At 40.9% G+C, this 17,340-nt stretch overlaps 1 protein-coding gene across 1 annotated transcript in view; it reads left to right on the top strand.

Moving 5' to 3' along the window:
* LOC126278786 (uncharacterized) overlaps nucleotides 1-17,340 on the top strand; it is a 97,728-nt gene that overhangs the window by 19,133 nt on the left and 61,255 nt on the right. The window contains exon 2 of the mRNA XM_049979066.1: nucleotides 13,459-13,553. Coding sequence (XP_049835023.1) covers nucleotides 13,459-13,553 — 95 coding nt within the window. The remainder of the gene's footprint in view (nucleotides 1-13,458; nucleotides 13,554-17,340) is intronic.

Raw genomic sequence — 17,340 nt, 5'->3', positions numbered from 1 at the left:
AAAAGTACCTTCTTTTCCTTCAGGAATGCCAAAATGTTTGAGTTAACAGTGTGGTCTGGATGAAGTGTAATTGTGTCTTATTAAGTGGGTATACACTGGACTACAAATGCATTTGGTCACCAGACAATCCAACTTCTTTTTTTTTCTATTGTTACTTCTTTCAACTCTGACAGTGATTTCTTAACGTGAAGCTGCACCATCATTCAGATTGTACATTCAACTATACGTCAGTGGAAGGCAAAGGTACACTAGAGTAGAGTCAGCAGAAGAAGATCCCTGACAACTGGCAGCACTGTAAGAGCTTTTCTACTGCGAAGTGCTTATGGTTGCAGATGAAAACAGTAGTCGCCTTTAGATTTGCAACAACACTGGGGTGTTGCCATAGAGATGTATAAAAAATCATGTGAAGTAATTGGTTAAGGTAGATGCCTGAAGCAGCAGCACCAAGCCCACTGCAACTGCCGGGGATCTTCTTTTGCTGACTTGACCATGCCTCCAATAGGATTATGCACGATAAAACACTATGGTGGTCAGTCTGGCGTTCAAATTCATGACAACTTTATCTTTTTATGTACGATCCTATAATGAATGCACATTGGTGGTGGTGATCCAGTTATAAATGGGGGTGGTCAGCACTTGTTTCCACTTCTGTGGGACTATTTACTGCCTGAAGTGTTCTTGATAAATAGCTAAGAAACTAGTCTCGAAATGAAGTAAAATCTAATAGAAGTTCTCTCTGGACCTAGTCCCTCATTCAGTTTGAGTAGTGTAAGGTACTTTTCAACATTTGGAATGTTTATTTCAGCATTTCTCATTTGTGGATGTGTGTGTGGTGGTTAAACATACATGTGGTGATGGGATCATTGTGTACCCTATTTGGCATGTATTTTTCCAAAGGAAAATTTGTTTAGTGTTTTAGCTGTGACCACAATCTTCTACATTTATTGGATTTGATGTGAATATTAATTCATCCTTTTAGAAAAAATGTTAGTGACTAGTTAGCAGCTGTACCAAAGAGATATACTTCCCTACTTTTTCTTTTTGGTGACATTCATTGCTATAACAGCATCATGTGAGTCTTCATGTGTAGGCACCACTGATGATACAAACCATTTCCCAGGTATGTTGCTGGGATTTTGGGTCTTCTTGGCACAATATTTCAGTATTATCAGGTACTTACTGGCATACTGAGTTACACACGGAAAATGCTTCTCCTTGTATATGCTGATCATATGGATGTGCTGATCATGTGGATGGTCAGTGTAGTTCTATACCTTTGAATTTGGACTGTCGTCGAAGATTCTACAATCTTTGTGTCTTAATGAGCCAGATGGTAGAAACATCCAGCAAGTAATTGAAGTTCACAATATGCAACAAGCAGAATTAGTTCTTTTTGCGGATGACACTAGTATTTAATCAGTCCAAGTATACATACAGCAACAGAAGACATGATAAACATTATTGTTAAACATACCATTGAGTGGTTTTCTGCGAATGTTTTTACCCTCAATTTTAAAGTTTAAATATTCAGTTTTACACACCTAGAGGTACTACGACAGTGATAAGTGTAAGGAAATAGTAAATGGGGGGAAACTTCGAAATTCTTAAGTGTATATGTTGATGAGAATTTAAACTGGAAAAGGCACATTTTGGAACTTCTAAAACAACATAGTCAGTCACATTTGCTCTTAAAGTAATTGCAAATCTGGGGAAGAGACAAATCGGCAAGGTCAAGTATTTTGCATATTTTTATTCAGTAAAGTCATATAGTATAATGTTCTGGGGTAACTCATCTTTAAGAAAAGAGGTCTTCATTGCTCAAAAACATGCTTAAGTGTAATATGTGGTGCTCATCCACAATCGTCTTACATATACCTGTTTAAGGAATTAGGCTGTTGACTACTGCTTCACAATATATTTACTTGCTCATGAAGTTTGTTGTAAATAATCCACTACTCATTCCACATAATTACAATTTATCGTGCAAATGATCCATGGAACATGAAATCAACCAAACAAAAAAACTACTGTTAGTTGCTGTTGTCAGTATCAAGTTCCAGTTGAATTTATTGTGGTCTTTGTTAAACATAATATCTTGTGCTTGTTGATACAAACATTCCATTTCCAGAGGAGTCTAATCAATTTGTTGTATGTTCTATATGCTGAAAATTTTCCCTACTTTGTACTTTGTGGTTCAGTGTAAGAGCAACTGCTTTCTCGGAGGGAGGTGAGCTGAGAGAATTTGTTATGAATGCTCCAGTAATGAATAGCTAGTATTCTACTATACTCAGTCTTCATATTTGACAGATTTTAATAACCATTTTCTAAGCTATTGATCTTTTGTCTGGTATCTCATGCCTAGAACAAAATAAAAAAAAAGTATATCTATGTATATTATGACATCCTAAAGTGCACACTAGACATTCCTAGGGTTATGTGATACATTTCCGCTATATAACACAGGTTAAGAAATCTACAGCCTAGCTTTCTGAAAAACTGATGAATCCTTGGGTTTACTCTCTGTGCTGATCTCCAGACATAAGAAATCTGTTTTATTCTTTGGAACAGTGCGTCAAGTTGATTGCTTTGCTGAGACACCATAAATATGATTAGTTTTTTTTCTTCAAATAATTTTCGGGTGTGTAGCCGATTCCTGTCGACATTGTGCCATGATATTTCAGCCTGCAGATGTGCAGCCTCCTTCAGGGGAGTAGACAACTACTGAAGAGTCTAAGTGTATTCACAGTATTTATGCTGACTCTTGCATGTGTGAAATGTGCTGGTGTCTTTTGGCAAATGTGTCAGGTGATAACATGCATGGGACAGTACATTTGTATGTACTGCCCTCAGTGGTGGAAGTGAAAGATGAATCTAACCATTGAGTATCGAATGACCTTGTCATTTTAGCTCTAAAAACAAATGAGACTTTGGTAACAAGTGCATGTAGTGTTGCACTAGTGTTGTACTTCATTTCTGTTACTGACAGCTTGGGGTTATCAGGTTCGGTGAATAGTGGAATAGCCGGCCGATGTGGCCGTGTGGCTCTAGGCGCTTCAGTCTGGAACTGCGTGACCGCTACGGTTGCAGGTTCGAATCCTGCCTTGGGCATGGATGTGTGTGATGTCCTTAGGTTAGTTAGGTTTAAGTAGTTCTAAGTTCTAGGGGACTGAAGACCACAGATGTTAAGTCCCATAGTGCTCAGAGCCATTTGAACAGTTGAATAGAGTGTGTCAGTCCAGTCTTTTTTTTTTTTTTTTCTCCATAAAATGGAAATGACACTCATGTCTCCCAAAGAAGTAGCATCCATCATAAAATTCTTAAAATCTAAGTATTCTAATGGGTTTGATAATATATCAATGAAGTCATATCAATGAAGTTAGTTGAGTTCTATCTTAAGTTATTTGTGTAATCAGTCTCTTACCAGTGGAACACTTCCAGACTGGCTAAAATATGTTGAAGTTAAGCCTCTTGACAAGAAGGGGGAAAAGAGATGTCATCAGACTTTCGACCAATTTCACTTTTGCCGGCTTTCTCAAAAATAGTTGAAAATGCATTTCCTTAAGCATCTGACTGCAAGTAGTATATCGCCCAAGTTACAGTTTGGATTTCTTAAGAGTTCTGATATAGAGAAAGCTATTTACACTTACAGTGAGAATGTACTTAATTCATTAGATAATAATAAGTAAATTAGAATATTATGGTGTCACCAGCAGTGCTGTGAAATGGTTTGAGTCTTCTCTAACTAACAGGAAACAAAGGGTGTTGCTGGGAAATACCTGTGCAGTAAGCAGTCAGTCTTCATCTGATTGGGAGTTTAATTACATGTGGTGTTCCTCAAGGTTCTGCCTTGGGTCCATTGCTTTTTCCTGTGTACGTTAATGACCTCTCAATCTGTTACATTGCCAGTTGCTAGGTTTGTTTTGTTTACAGATGATACAAACATTGCAATAAGTAGCAAGTCAAAGTAGAGATTTAGAAATAGCTGCTAATCAAATTTTCACTGACATTAGTAAATAGTTTTAAGCTAATTCACTGTCATTAAACTTTGAAAAGGTGCACCCTATGCAGTTCAGAACCTGTATGAGATTTCCTTCCAGCATATGTATAACATGTAAAGACATGCAGGCTGAAGAGGTTGACAGTGTTAAATTTCTGGGATTACAATTTGATAACAAATTCAGTTGGCAAGGGCATACCACATAATTGATTAAGCACCTAAACAAGTATGTATTTGCAGTGAGAATATCAGCTGTAGTAAGTATATATATATTAAAAACAAAGATTCCAAGACTTACCAAGCGGGAAAGCGCTGGTAGATAGGCACAATAAATAAAACACACAAACACACACACAGAATTTCGAGCTTTCGCAACCGGCGGCTGCTTCGTCAGGAAAGAGGGAAGGAAAAGGAAAGATGAAAGGATGTGGGTTTTAAGGGGGAAGGTAAGGAGTCATTCCAATCCCGGGAGCGGAAAGACTTACCTTAGGGGGAAAAAAGGATAGGTATATACTCGCGCGCGCACGCACACACACACACACACACACACACACACACACACACACACACACACACACACACACACACACACACAAGCAGACATATTTAAAGGCAAAGAGTATGGGCAGAGATGTAAGTCGAGGCGGAAGTGTGGAGGCAAAGATGATGTTGAATGACAGGTGAGGTATGAGTGGTGGCAACTTGAAATTAGCGGAGATTGAGGCCTGGTGGATAACGAGAAGAGAGGATATATTGAAGGGCAAGTTCCCATCTCCGGAGTTCGGATAGGTTGCTGTTGGTGGGAAGTATCCAGATAACTCGGACGGTGTAACAGTGTCCAAGATGTGCTGGCCGTGCACCAAGGCATGTTTAGTCACAGGGTGATCCTCGTTACCAACAAACACTGTCTGCCTGTGTCCATTTATGCGAATGGACAGTTTGTTGCTGGTCATTCCCACATAGAAAGCGTCACAGTGTAGGCAGGTCAGTTGGTAAATCACGTGGGTGCTTTCACACTTGGCTCTGCCTTTGATCGTGTACACCTTCCGGGTTACAGGACTGGAGTAGGTGGTGGTGGGAGGGTGCATAGGACAGGTTTTACACCGTGGGTGGTTGCAAGGGTAGGAGCCAGAGGGTAGGGAAGGTGGTTTGGGGATTTCATAGGGATGAACCAAGAGGTTACGAAGGTTAGGTGGACGGCGGAAAGACACTCTTGGTGGAGTGGGGAGGATTTCCTGAAGGATGGATCTCATTTCGGGGCAGGATTTTAGGAAGTCGTATCCCTGCTGGAGAGTCACATTCAGAGTCTGCTCCAGTCCGGGGAAGTATCCTGTCACAAGTGGGGCACTTTTAGGGGTGGTTCTGTGAGAGGTTCTGGGTTTGAGGGGATGTGGAAGTGGCTCTGGTTATTTGCTTCTGTACCAGGTCGAGAGGGTAGTTGCGGGATGCGAAAGCTGTTTTCAGGTTGTTGGTGTAATGGTCCAGGGATTCAGGACTGGAGCAGACTCGTTTGCCACGAAGGCCTAGGCTGTAGGGAAGGGACCGTTTGATATGGAATGGGTGGCAGCTGTCATAATGGAGGTACTGTTGCTTGTTGGTGGGCTTGATGTGGACAGATGTGTGAAGCTGGCCATTGGACAGATGGAGGTCAACGTCAAGGAAAGTGGCATGGGATTTGGAGTAGGACCAGGTGAATCTGATGGAACCAAAGGACTTGAGGTTGGAGAGGAAATTCTGGAGTTGTTCTTCACTGTGAGTCCAGATCATGAAGATGTCATCAATAAATCTGTACCAAACTTTGGGTTGGCAGGCTTGGGTAACCAAGAAGGCTTCCTCTAAGCGACCCATAAATAGGTTGGCATACGAGGGGGCCATCCTGGTACCCATGGCTGTTCCCTTTAATTGTTGGTATGTCTGGCCTTCAAAAGTGAAGAAGTTGTGGGTCAGGATGAAGCTGGCTAAGGTGACGAGGAAAGAGGTTTTAGGTAGGGTGGCAGGTGATCGGCGTGAAAGGAAGTGCTCCATTGGAGTGAGGCCCTGGACATGCGAGATATTTGTGTATAGGGAAGTGGCATCAATGATTACAAGGATGGTTTCCGGGGGCAACAGACTGGGTACGGATTCCAGGCGTTCGAGAAAGTGGTTGCTGTCTTTGATGAAGGATGGGAGACTGCATGTAATGGGTTGAAGGTGTTGATCTACGTAGGCGGAGATATGTTCCGTGGGGGCTTGGTAACCAGCTGCAATGGGACGGCCAGGATGTTTGGGTTTGTGAATTTTAGGAAGTAGGTAGAAGGTAGAAGGTAGGAGTGCGAGGTGTCGGTGGGGTCAGGAGTTTGATGGAGTCAGGTGAAAGGTTTTGTAGGGGGCCTAAGGTTCTGAGGATTCCTTGAAGCTCCGCCTGGACATCAGGAATGCGATTACCTTGGCAAACTTTGTATGTAGAGTTGTCTGAAAGCTGACGCAGTCCCTCAGCCACATACTCCCGACGATCAAGTACCACGGTCATGGAACCTTTGTCAGCCGGAAGAATGATGATGGATCGGTCAGCTTTCAGATCACGGATAGCCTGGGCTTCGGCTGTGGTGATGTTGGGAGTAAGATTAAGGTTTTTCAAGAAAGATTGAGAGGCAAGGCTGGAAGCGAGAAATTCCTGGAAGGTTTGGAGAGGGTGATTTTGAGGAAGAGGAGGTGGGTCGCACTGTGATGAAGGACGGAACTGTTCCAGGCAGGGTTCAATTTGGATAGTGTCTTGGGGAGTTGGATCATTAGGAGTGGGATCAGGATTATTTTTCTTCGTGGCAAAGTGATATTTACAGCAGAGACTACGAGTGTAGGACAGTAAATCTTTGACAAGGGCAGTTTGGTTGAACCTGGGAGTGGGGCTGAAGGTGAGGCCTTTGGATAGGACAGAGGTTTCGGATTTGGAGAGAGGTTTGGAGGAAAGGTTAACTACTGAATTGGGGTGTTGTGGTTCCAGATTGTGTTGACTAGAATTTTGAGGTGTTGGGGGGAGTGGAGCTGGATGGGAGAGACTGGGTCTGTGTGCAATGAGAGGAGGTTGAGGTTTGTTGGAAAGGTTGTGGAGGGTGAGTGAGTTGCCTTTCCGGAGGTGGGAAACCAGGAGATTGGATAGTGTTTTGAGGTGGAGGGTGGCATGCTGTTCTAATTTGCGGTTGGTCTGTAGGAGGATGCTATTAACAGCTGGTGTGGATGTGGGAGAGGAAAGATTGAGGACTTTGATTTGGGATAGGAGTTGACGGGTGTGTTCATTGGCCGAGTCGATGTATAGGTGAAGGATTAGGCGGGTGAGGGCTATGGATTGTGCAGTTTGGAACTGGTATAAGGACTGATGGAAAGGGGGATTGCAGCCAGAGATGGGAACTTTAAGTGTGAGGCCTTTGGGGGTAATGCGAAATGTCAGACAAGCCTGAGTAAATTAAATATGGGAGCGTTATCTGGCTAGGGTGAAGGCATGTTTGCGGAAGGAATGTAAATAAAATTTAATGGGGTCGTTGTAGGGATGTCGTGAGGTTGACATGGTATTAGAAGGTGGAAAGGGTAATATGAGGTTAAAGTGAAAATAAATAGAAATATATATAGGGAGAGATAAAGGTGTGAAAAAAAGTCGAAAAAGTGTTGGTTTGAGATGAGCTATGTTGATCCTGTGCTGAACTTAGGCTGGTGAAGAACAATGGGTGCAAAGGTTAGGTAGTTGTGTTGTCTCCAAAACACGTTAAAGGGTGGGGAAATTCAGGAAAATTTCGAAAAAGCTTTCTCGAAGAAAGTTTCGAAAAAAAAAGTGAAATTTTGAAAACAGTTGCGAAAAAAATTTCCCGAAAAAAATCTCGAAAAAATCTCGAAAAAATTTTCCGAAAAAAATCTTGTAAAAAATGCGTGTAAATCTATTCAAAGGACTGGTTGTGTACTGGCAGGTTATGAGAATGAGGCTAACAATTGTTTGATGAAGAAATAATAACGTTTAAACCTGTGGGAAGCTGCTAAAAAATGATCGGTTATGTGGGAAAAACGGGAATGCAAATAAAACGAAAGTTGTTGGAAATAGCTGAGATGGTTGTTTAATGGGTGAAAGGAACTGAAGCTGTGAAATAGTATTCACGAGTTTACACGAAATGTTTGTAAACTTGGAACAGTGGATTTTATAGCATCGGTTATGTTGAAAGCGTTAAAAATTTTTAGGTTATGGTTTGGAAGTAAATTACGAATTATTGAGTATAATTAGGCAGGATAAAATGTATGGTAAGTTACGGAAAAAGGGAAGATGAATACAAAGTGAAACTACTTGTACAAACAAAAAGAAAAAGTAAGATGATAGAGAAGATTTCGAATTGCAACAGAGACAATAACAAACGTAATTGTTGGGTTCAAATTAATGATGATGTAAATAAAATAGAAAGAAACTTCCACATGGGAAAAATATATTAAAAACAAAGATTCCGAGACTTACCAAGCGGGAAAGCGCTGGTAGATAGGCACAATAAATAAAACGCACAAACACACACACAGAATTTCGATCTTTCGCAACCGGCGGCTGCTTCGTCAGGAAAGAGGGAAGGAAAAGAAAAGATGAAAGGATGTGGGTTTTAAGGGGGAGGGTAAGGAGTCATTTCAATCCCGGGAGCGGAAAGACTTACCGTAGGGGGAAAAAAGGATAGGTATATACTCGCGCATGCACACACACACACACACACACACACACACATATATATATATATATCCATCCATACATACACAGACACAAGCAGACATATTTAAAGGCAAAGAGTATGGGCAGAGATGTAAGTCGAGACGGAAGTATGGAGGCAAAGGTGATGTTGAATGACAGGTGAGGTATGAGTGGCGGCAACTTGAAATTAGCGGAGATTGAGGCCTGGTGGATAACGAGAAGAGAGGATATATTGAAGGGCAAGTTCCCATCTCCAGAGTTCGGATAGGTTGGTGTTGGTGGAAAGTACCCAGATAACTCGGACGGTGTAACACTGTGCCAAGATGTGCTGGCCGTGCACCAAGGCATGTTTAGCCACAGGGTGATCCTCATTACCAACAAACACTGTCTGCCTGTGTCCATTCATGCTGGTCATTCCCACATAGAAAGCATCACAGTGTAGGCAGGTCAGTTGGTAAATCACGTGAGTGCTTTCACACATGGCTCTGCCTTTGATCGTGTACTCCTTCCGGGGGGAAAAAGGATTGGTATACACTCGCGTGCGCACGCACGCACGCACGCACGCACACACACAAACACACACACACACACACACACACACACACACACACACACACACACACACATATCCATCCGCACATACACAGACACCACGCGGGAAAGCACCGTGTGTGTGTGTGTGTGTGTGTGTGTGTGTGTGTGTGTGTGTGTGTGTGTGTGTGTGTGCGCGCGTGTTTGCGCGTGCGTGCGTGAGTATATACTTATCCTTTTTTCTCCCTAAGGTAAGTCTTTCTGCTCCCGGGATTGGAATGACTCCTTACCCTCTCCCTTAAAACCCACATCCTTTCATCTTTCCTTCTCCTTCCCTCTTCCCTGACGAAGCAACTGCCGGTTGCGAAAGCTCAAAATTTTGTGTGTACGATTGTGTGTTATTTTATTGTGCCTGTCTACCGGCACTTTCCCGCTTGGTAAGTCTTGGAATCTTTGTTTTTAATAGATAGATAGAGAGAGAGAGAGAGAGAGAGAGAGAGGGAAACATTCCACATGGGAAAAATATATTTAAAAACAAAGATGATGTAACAAAGGTGTTGGTACATTAATAGAAACAATTGTTTCTGTCAATGTACCAATGCTTTCGTTTGGTAAGTTACATCATCTTTATAAACTTGCATATTTTTCTTTCGTTCTATTATGTCATACGGGATTATATTCTGGGGTAACTCATCAAACTGTGCAGAAGTTTTTAGCATGCAAAAGCATGTAATAAGAGCCATTTGTGGTATAAATACAAGAACATCATTTAGAAACCTGTTGAGGAACTTTGTGTTCTAACCACTGCTTCTCAGTATATTTATTCCTTAATGGAATTTGTTGTAAGTAATTATGTATCTATTTCCAGCAAATAGCTCAATACATAGTATCAATACTAGGAATAAGAACAGTCTGCATGAAGACCTAAAATCACTTACCTTGGTTCAAAAAGGAGTCCAATATTCAGGAACACACGTTTTCAATAAATTGACAACCATTAAAATCTTGGTTTCAGATGAAGCACTGTTCAAACAGAGTTTGAAAGACTTTTTCATAGGCAACTCCTTCTACTCTATAGATGAATATCTTAAGAGAGACGGTTAGGCCAGCATAAGTAAAAATGTCTGTTAGATTTCAGTTTTGACAGCAATTGGTAACAACAGTCAAGATTAGGTATTTTGTGTATGATGAATGTTGTGCTTAAAAAATTTTCACTCTGACAGTGTATTAATTCTGTAAATATTAGCTGTTTCAGTTTATTCTATTGTATTAACCTAATTTGACAATCTCCTGACAAATGATCAGAGTAGTAAGTATTATATTCAAATGTTTATGTTATACTGTCCGCCCCTGGTAGCTGGGTGGTCAGCTTGATGGAATGTCATACCTAACGGTGCAGGTTCGAATCCCGGCTGGGTCGGAGATTTTCTCCACTCAGGGAGTGGGTGTTGTGTTGCCCTGATCATTGTCATTTCATCCCCATTGACCCGCAAGCCACTGAAGTGGTGTCAACTTGAAAGACTGGTGAACGGTGTACTCAACAGTAGGCCCTAGCAACACGGCATTTCTATTTTTTGTGTTATATTTTCTAACATGTTCCACATTCACGAGAATCATCTCATTTTTTGGGTCTATGGAATGAAAACTGAATCTAATCTAACCTAAATCTAATCTAACCTGTGACTGGATAGTTTATTTATAAGATTCCAATTTTATGCAGTTGAAAACTATTGTTGCAGTTTATAAGATTATTGGCAAGATGTATTTCCACCGATTCTTTGATTACTGAATCCCAAAAACTGGAAAAAGGATCTAAAATTTTTGTTCTATTATATTCTATTGATTGTCCCAGTGTTCAGCTACTGCAGATTTTGACAGTTGCCGGAGACAGATGTATCTTTTGTGTCCTGTATAATGCTCCAGGACAGATCATGTTGTCTGGCTTATATATGTAGCACCACACTCACAAGGTATTTTGTAAACGTCTGCTTTTTTCAGTTGTAAGTCATCTTTAACAGAACTAATCATAACGGAACTAACCAGGGTGAAGCTTTTTGTTGGATAGAAGATAACTGTCATTTTATTTTTCTTAAGCAATCTGCCTATTTTGAAAGACACATTCCCGGCATATGGAAGGAACACATTTGATTTATAGTCATCATCAGTATCTTCAGTTCATTGTTTCTTGTTATTATAGCTGTGCATGACCTCCCTTATTTGGCATGAAGTGTGGCCATTCTCATTATAAATCTTCGCCAAGTGTTCTAATTCTGCATGGAGCTTTTCACTGTGTGATATTACATGCACCCGTATCTTAAGGTATTAAGAACACTGGTGGTTTGTGCAGTGTGATTAAAGATCTTTGTGTGTGGGTTTTCTGTACACAGAATGGCCCAATGACCCATCATTCTTATGGCATATTAGCATGTCTAGAAAGGGTAAAGTTCCATCTTTCTCAATCTCCGTCATAAACATAATGGTCTCATATAATGAGTTTGAGTGACAAAGGAATTTCTCTAGTTCTTGTATGCTATGAGGTCATGCAACAAAAGTATCAGCTACATAACACCAGATAACTCTGGGCTTTGAAACAGCAGACTCAAGTGCTTTCTCCTCACAGTCCTCCATAAAAAGTCCTAAAGGTCCTAATCTTTTTATGGAGGACATTGAGGAGAAAACACTTGAGTCTGCTGTTTTAAAGGTCATGGTTATCTGACGCTATGTAGATGATACTTTGGCTGTATGTCCTAATAGCAGACAAGAACTGGATAAATTCAATGTCACTTAAATTCATTACATGAGAACATTAAGATTATGATGGAGACTCAGAAAGATTAGGCTGTACCCTTTCTAGACGTGCTGGTACATTGCAAGAATGATGGGTCATTGGGACATTCTGCGTACAGAAAATCCACACCCACAGATCTATATCTCCTGGCATCTAGCTGCCATCGCCCTGCACGAACTTCCAGTGTTCTCAGTACCTTAATACATTGGGTAATGAAAATGTCCACACAGAATTAGAACAGTTGGAGAAGGTTTGTAAAGAGAATGGCTACACTTAACACCAAATAAGGATGGCCATGCACAGCTATAACAGCAAGAAGCAATGAACTGAGGACACTGATGACAACTATAAATCAACTGCGTTTCTTCCATATGCTGGGAATGTGTTTTCTGAAATAGGCAGATTGCTTAGGAAAAATAAAATCAGTGTTACCTTTCATCTACTAGTGAAGAGCCTGGCCATGGTTGGATCCAGAAGACGACTTACCTCTGAAAAAGACGAGCATTTACGCAATTTCCTGTGAGTGTGGTGCTGCATATATAGGCCAGAGGACACGAACTATCCAGGAGTGTAGTACAGAACATGAAAGATACACCCGTCTTCAGCAACTGTCAAAACCAGCAGTAGCAGAACACTGTATTTCCATGTGACACTCACTGGAATACAATAGAACAAACATTTTAGCTCCAGTTTCCAGTTTTTGGGAGTTAGTAATCAAACAATTGGTGGAAATACGTCTAGCCGATAACCTTATAAACTGCGATATCAGCTTTCAACTGGTTAAAAATTGGATTTCTATAATTAAATTTATCCGGGGTCATTCAATACTCAATAGTTAGGTCTTCTTTCACTTCCACCACCGAGAGCAGTACACACAACTCTACTGTCCCATGCGTGCCATCATCTGACGCTTGTGCTGAAAGATACCAGCATGTTTTGCTTGCGTGAGATTTGGCATAAACACTGTGAATGCACCTGGACTCTTCAGTAGTTGTCTACTTACCTGAAGGTGGCCAGACATCTCTGGGCCGAAATATCATGGCAGAATGTAGATGTGTTCCAGCTGCAAACCCGAAAATTATTAGTAGAAGTTCAAGTACGCTGAGAAAATTTCAGAAGTTACGGGATTAGTTTTCTTCAGTACTTTCACCAGTCTCTGAAAAGAAATGAGTCTTCCCAGTCAAGAGACATTCTTGGTGCATATATGGGTGAAAATTTCCAGCTGTCTGTAATCTGTCCTTTTGATTGCTATTGGTATGACCTGCTCCACCAGCAGTGATTCCTTGTGAAATTCATATTGAGTGCCCATTGGATTAATTTCCCCCTTGTTACACTATTTCTCTTTTATTTGTATGTTAGTTGCGATACACATAAGGTTTAGCGGAAGTTGTTTCTTGCATGATGCTATAAACAGTACTGTGTCTTATCCATAAAAACTATTTCCAATTTTAACAGCTGAACGGAAGCAGTCATTGGGATATGACTGGCATCCAGAGTGCCTGAGATGTGAAGAATGTGGCAAGCGTTTAAATCCAGGTCAGCATGCTGAGGTAAGTTTCTTAAAATATTGTTTCCTAGTAGTTAAGCTGTAACTGTTTCACAAATGAGGCACATATACTTCAGAACAAGTTCGCACTCATGGCTCATTTAACAACAAAGTTACAGCACAATTGGAATAATAGAAGACATCCGAAAGACTATTCCGTTGCTGAAGAAAACAGAATTCTGACAGTGGTCGGAAGGCACTTGCAGTGAACTCTCTGACCGTGTACGTAACAGAGAGGAAGTGGGCAGAAAAGAAAGTGAAGTGCAATGTCAGGGAGTAGCAAGGATTAATTTGGCCACTGTCAGAGATTTAAAAGCATTCAAATTAAAATTATGTTGATAAGCAGAGAATATGTGGGAAATGCATCAAGAAATGAGTTATTGGAACACTATGCGAGAATCAGAGTATGAAGAAAGTACTGTAGGAAAAAGGAGGACTTACAGATTTTATTTCAACAAAATCCTTCTGAGAAATGAGTTTAAGAAATTATAAAGGCAAAGGGCAAGTACTGTTGGGAATTCTCTCTGAGAAAATTAGAATGACATAAAAAGCAGTACATGCAGTTAATCAAAATAAATGACGGTTTGTATGCAGATTACGAAGTTATGAGTCATGTGATGTGAATGCTATGTAACATAAACAGATGGGGAAGCGATGAGAGATAGACTAACTGTAATGAGCAGTGATATAGAAGCAGAAAGGGAATGAGGGAACTGTAAAATACAAACATCGTGTGGCAAAGGAGGAGAGAGAGAAAAGTATGAGTCACAAATGAGAGGTTTATTGTTGTCGTGGTAAAGTGTTGGCTGTTCTGGGTGAAGGAACTATCAAAAAATTAAAGGAATAAATATTTTGAGTGATAAAGGTAATAGCTTTGATGAGTAAAAAATTACAAGAAAGCTAAAAATGTCATTTAGAAAAATATTCTCTCAGTGGCAGTGAGAACACTCAAACACTGAAATTAACCTGTGGAAACGTTTTCAATTAGGAACTAAAATACCATGTGTAACTTGAATATTCATGTCAAATAATCAAGACAGTGATAGATAAATGCTGGTCTACATCTACATATACACTTATACTCCGCAAGCCACCCAACGGTGTGTGGCAGAGGGCACTTTACGTGCCACTGTCATTACCTCTCTTTCCTGTTCCAGTCTCGTATGGTTCGCGGGAAGAACGACTGTCTGAAAGCCGCCGTGCGCGCTCTAATCTCTCTAATTTTACATTTGTCATCTCCTTGGGACGTATAAGTAGGGGGAAGCAATATATTCGATACCTCATCCAGAAATGCACCCTCTCGAAACCTTGCGAGCAAGCTACACCGCTATGCAGAGTGCCTCTCTTGCAGAGTTTGCCACTTGAGTTTGTTAAACATCTCCATAACGCTATCACGGTTACTAAATAACCCTGTGACGAAATGCGCCGCTCTTCTTTGGATCTTCTCTATCTCCTCCGTCAACCCGATCTGGTATGGATCCCACACTGATAAGCAATACTCAAGTATAAGTCGAACAAGTGTTTTGTAAGCCACCTCCTTTGTTGATGGACTACATTTTCTAAGGACTCTCCCAATGAATCTCAATCTGGTACCCGCCTTACCAACAATTAATTTTATATGATCATTCCACTTCAAATCATTCCGCACGCATACTCCCAGATATTTTACAGAAGTAACTGCTACCAGTGTTTGTTCAGCTATCATATAATTATACAATAAAGGATCCTTCTTTCTATGTATTCACAATACATTACATTTGTCTATGTTAAGGGTCAGTTGCCACTAACCTGCACCCAGTGCCTATTCTCTGCAGATCTTCCTGCATTTCGCTACAATTTTCTAATGCTAAAACTTCTCTGTATACTACAGCATCATCCGCGAAAAGCCGCATGGAACTTCCGATACTATCTACTAGGTCATTTATATATATTGTGAAAAGCAATGGTCCCACAACACTCCCCTGTGGCATGCCAGAGGTTACTTAAACGTCTGTAGACGTCTCTCCATTGATAACAACATGCTGTGTTCTGTTTGCTAAAAACTCTTCAATCCAGCCACACAGCTGGTCTGATATTCCGTAGGTTCTTACTTTGTTTATCAGGCGACAGTGCGGAACTGTATCGAACGCCTTCCGGAAGTCAAGAAAAGTAGCATATACCTGGGAGCCTGTATCTAATATTTTCTGGGTCTCACGAACAAATAAAGCAAGTTGGGTCCCACACGATCGCTGTTTCTGGAATCCATGTTGATTCCTACAGAGTAGATTCTGGGTTTCCAAAAACGACATGATACTAGAGCAAAAAACATGTTCTAAAATTCTACAACAGATCGACGTCAGAGATATAGGTCTATAGTTTTGCGCATCTGCTCGACGACCCCTCTTGAAGACTGGGACTACCTGTGCTCTTTTCCAATCATTTGGAACCTTCCGTTCCTCTAGAGACTTGCGGTACATGGCTGTTAAGGGGGGCAAGTTCTTTCACGTACTCTGTGTAGAATTGAATTAGTATCCCGTCAGGTCCAGTGGACTTTCCTCTGTTGAGTGATTCCAGTTGCGTTTCTATTCCTTGGACACTTATTTCGATGTCAGCCATTTTTTCGGTTGTGCAAGGATTTAGAGAAGGAACTGCAGTGCGGTCTTCCTCTGGAAAAAGGAATTTAGTATTTCAGCTTTACGCGTGTCATCCTCTGTTTCAATGCCATCATCATCCCGGAGTGTCTGGATATGCTGTTTCGAGCCACTTACTGATTTAACGTAAAACCAGAACTTCCTAGGATTTTCTGTCAAGTCGGTATATAGAATTATACTTTCGAATTCACTGGATGCTTCACGCATAGCCATCCTTACGCTAACTTTGACATCGTTTAGCTTCTGTTTGTCTGAGAGGTTTTGGCTGCGTTTAAACTTGGAGTGAAGCTCTCTTTGCTTTCGCAGTAGTTTCCTAACTTTGTTGTTGTACCACGGTGGGTTTTTCCCGTTTCTCACAGTTTTACTCGGCACGTACCTGTCTAAAACGCATTCTACGATTGCCTTGAACTTTTTCCATAAACCCTCAACATTGTCAGTGTCGGAACAGAAATTTTTGTTTTGATCTGTTAGGTAGTCTGAAATCTGCCTTCTATTACTCTTGCTAAACAGATAAACCTTCCTCCCTTTTTTTATATTCCTGTTAACTTCCATATTCAGGGATGCTGCAACGGCCTTATGATCACTGATTCCCTGTTCTGCACATACAGAGTCAAAAAGTTCGGGTCTGTTTGTTATCAGTAGGTCCAAGATGTTATCTCCACGAGTCGGTTCTCTGTTTAATTGCTCGAGGTAATTTTCGGATAGTGCACTCAGTATAATGTCACTTGATGCTCTGTCCCTACCACCCGTCCTTAACATCTGAGTGTCCCAGTCTATATCTGGTAAATTGAAATCTCCACCTAAGACTATAACATGCTGTGAAAATTTATGTGAAATGTATTCCAAATTTTCTCTCAGTTGTTCTGCCACTAATGCTGCTGAGTCGGGAGGTTGGTAAAAGGAGCCAATTATTAACCTAGTTCAGTTGTTGAGTGTAACCTCCACCCATAATAATTCACAGGAACTACCCACTTCTACTTCACTACAGGATAAACTACTACTAACAGTGACGAACACTCCACCACTGGTTGCGTGCAATCTATCCTTTCTAAACACCGTCTGTACCTCTGTAAAAATTTCGGCAGAATTTATCTCTGGCTTCAGCCAGCTTTCTGTACCTATAACGATTTCAGCTTCGGTGCTTTTTATCAGCGCTTGAAG

This window comes from Schistocerca gregaria, chromosome 1 (assembly GCF_023897955.1).
Source record: "Schistocerca gregaria isolate iqSchGreg1 chromosome 1, iqSchGreg1.2, whole genome shotgun sequence".
Lineage (NCBI taxonomy): Eukaryota > Metazoa > Arthropoda > Insecta > Orthoptera > Acrididae > Schistocerca > Schistocerca gregaria.
This window is presented reverse-complemented; position numbering and strand designations above follow the sequence as displayed.